We start from the raw sequence: 3,082 nt of genomic DNA, 5'->3' as shown, positions 1-3,082 counted from the left end.
AGTATATAGTTTAATTTGATCATTTTAATAATCTGTATTCTTTTTAATTTACCAGAAACTTCAAAATAAATTCTCACCCTGTACTGAAACCTGTTTCAGCGTCTCACCACCACCAACTGGTGAGGCGAGTGGTGTCAATTTGAACCCTGCCCACTGGAACTAGTACTGAAACCATAATGGAAACACAACGTGTACCGCACTGAGCCGAGTAGAACCGTGCTGTACCGGTGCTAAAGGTGCAAATGGAAAAGGGGCCAATGCAAAGAATCTTTTAGATAGATAGCTTTTACTAATTAGCTTTTATAATGTAAAGTATGTGAATGTTTTTGTACAATGGCCTGAGAAGACTTGTTGTGACTTGGTTCTATAGAAAGAAACTGAATTGAATTGAAAAAGTTTTAAACAGTCAAAATAACTGGATTCTGTATTTGAAGACATTTCTTGTCCAACCTGAGGAGCTTTCAGATCTGGAAAGTGTGGAGTTCACGTTTAACCCTCATGAAATGCTCAGTTGTGTAACCTGGATTGACATGAGGGTCTTTAGGGTCTTTGTTAGCCTAGCTCACATGAGATGTTTTGGTCACCAGCATGAAGGTGTGAATTAGAGTGAACCTGACTGGGAAACTTGCCTAGTCTAAAACATGAACATGTTGGGCCTCAGCAGAGTGGCCCTGGTCCTTGAGGTGCAGGTGGCCCACTGAGTCTGGTCCTGAAGAGCTGCTCTCTGGTATTAAACCATGCATCTACGGAGAGGTTGTTTATTTTCTCCAGTGTAGAGGTGGGAACATTCCTCGCAACACTGAACTGCAGTCACCACATTTTAAAAATAAATATGTTTAAATGTGTTTACCTGAAGGGTCCGCAGTGCTCAGATGGTCTGTATCTCACGATGGCAAAGATGGTGGGCAGCATGCAGAGAAACAACATGAACAGCAGCATCGCAAGGTAGAAATTATTGGATCTGAAAAAAATAAAATAAATACCCTTCAAGCTGTAATTGGTATATTACGTTAAAAATCAAAGGTGTAGTGAACTAGGCCTGATGTCAAAAACTTTGACCTTAAGGACCATATGGGACAGAAGCTGTCATTTCATTGATATGAATCCAGAAATACAGGTTGACCCATCCTGAGACTTTCTTTCTTGAAAATTCAAGTGAAAGAACACTCTCTTTTTTATTATCATTACTATTTTACAAATGTTGATAATCAAAGTGTTTTAGTTCAAACCATTTTAGATGCTGCAGTGAACTAATCATTTTAATTAACTGTGAAACAGTAATAATGATTTTTAATCCTCATGCAAAGTTAGAATTCATGTTAAGGTCTGTTACAGAGTAATTATGCATTTTCTGATTTTCTGTCTTTGAATGAGCAAGTGTAAGTGGTCCAAGGTCAGAGTCAAACGCAGACCAGTTGTTGGAACGAGCTGTCATGTTTTTACATCCTCTCAGACGTAAATAGAGAAGCTGGCACCTGTTGGCACCTGTTTTCCAGCCAACTCGTCTAAATATCCCTCTCGTCTGTCTGAAAAACATTTTCAATCTGTTCCATAACATTCTTGCTGTTTTTCTGACTTCTAGTGACCTCTTACGTCACAAAACACACCCCTGTCTGGTCGATATTGACCAATCAGAAACTCCCAAATGAACCGGAAATAGAGCTCTTTAAAATGTCGGTACTTCCTAGTTTAAACCAGTGTCGAGAGAGTGGCGGAGAGTGTCGAGAGAGTGGCGGAGAGTGTCGAGACAGTGTCGGGAGAGAGTCGAGAGTCGAGTTTGGAGTCGTTGCAGCTCCCGTGCTGGGAAACAGGAAGATCCTGACATGACCACAGAGCTCTTTTGAGTCTTATGGGATTATAACATCTTCCACCTCTGAGTGGAACTCTGACGGACTCCACTCAAGTGAAGTCCACTTGTGAGGTGAACTTGTGTCGAACAAGCACCGTCACTACTTCTGACGATTCACAGCTGTTCCTACGGAGACGCTGAAAGGGTGCGTTGAATGGACTTTCGTACCGGTGGAGACACCTCCAGGTAAAAGAGTTGATTCTATCACCTAAGTGTACTGGGGAAGAAGCTGAGAAAACCCGGAGAGGGCCGTCCTGATGCTGACACAAACATTCTCCCTCACCCATCCTTTTTCTCCCTCTAAACTTCATCTTTCCATCTTTAAAATTCTTCTATCAGGTAGAAATCATTCCAGATATTTTAGAAATGTCGGTGTAAAGTTCTAAACCATCGCCGTATGGTTTTCTAATTGTACAGCTTGCTAACTAAGCCATGTTGTTATTTTCAATTTTGTCAAATTAATGTAAATGTGTGATGTGTTAAACTTTGATTCTGTTAATAAATGACCGCATTCATTTTGATGGGTCAAAGATAATTAACGTCTCACGTTACATTTCTAAATTCAATGCACATTATATACAGTCCAGAAAAATGAAAGAATCCGTTTAATTTATGAATATATCTCATGCATATGTTCATCTACAAAGGCAATATCTGGATAAACTAATTAACCCACATTTTTTCACAGACCATTTTTTAAACCAAGAAAAGCTCAAACACGAGACCTAAAAACAACAGAATTCAAATTATTCACTTTACACAACCTCTGATAGAAACCGAGTTTTTGTACCATTCAAGAAAAAATATTTTTATTGTTGCTGATCTTTTTTTATTTATTTTTTGCTTCAGACAAATGTTTTACTTGTATATAATGCATTTATTTATGATGTGGTACACCTGGTGTGTGTGTGTGTGTCATACCTGGAAGCTCGAAACACCTGCTGATGAGGAACATTACAGGTGAGGACGGCCCAACTCCTCAGATACATGAGACCAATCAGCTTCAAGACGTTAAAGGCAGGAAGACACGGTGAGAAGAAGGCTCCCATCCTGCACACACACACACACACACACACACACACAGTATAATCATTCTTTAGGAGATGTCGTTTTGCTGCAATAAACATAATGAAGTGGAACCAGAATTCGCTGAGTGGAATGTCTTTCTATAGGGGCTGTAACCCAGGTGTGTGTGTGTGTGTGTGTGTGTGTGTGTGTGTGTGTGTGTGTGTG

The 3,082-nt window shown here is 39.9% G+C and overlaps 1 protein-coding gene across 1 annotated transcript in view; it reads right to left on the bottom strand.

The window, feature by feature from the left end:
* Positions 1 to 3,082, bottom strand: part of LOC119429729 (transmembrane channel-like protein 3) — a 28,198-nt gene that overhangs the window by 9,745 nt on the left and 15,371 nt on the right. Inside the window, exons 16-17 of the mRNA XM_037697300.1 lie at positions 2,771 to 2,899; positions 851 to 961 (exon numbers count right to left, since the gene is read on the bottom strand). Coding sequence (XP_037553228.1) covers positions 851 to 961; positions 2,771 to 2,899 — 240 coding nt within the window. The remainder of the gene's footprint in view (positions 1 to 850; positions 962 to 2,770; positions 2,900 to 3,082) is intronic.

The sequence above is a fragment of the Nematolebias whitei genome, chromosome 2 (genome assembly GCF_014905685.2).
Source record: "Nematolebias whitei isolate Nwh7 chromosome 2, NemWhi1, whole genome shotgun sequence".
Taxonomy (NCBI): Eukaryota; Metazoa; Chordata; class Actinopteri; order Cyprinodontiformes; family Rivulidae; genus Nematolebias; species Nematolebias whitei.
This window is presented reverse-complemented; position numbering and strand designations above follow the sequence as displayed.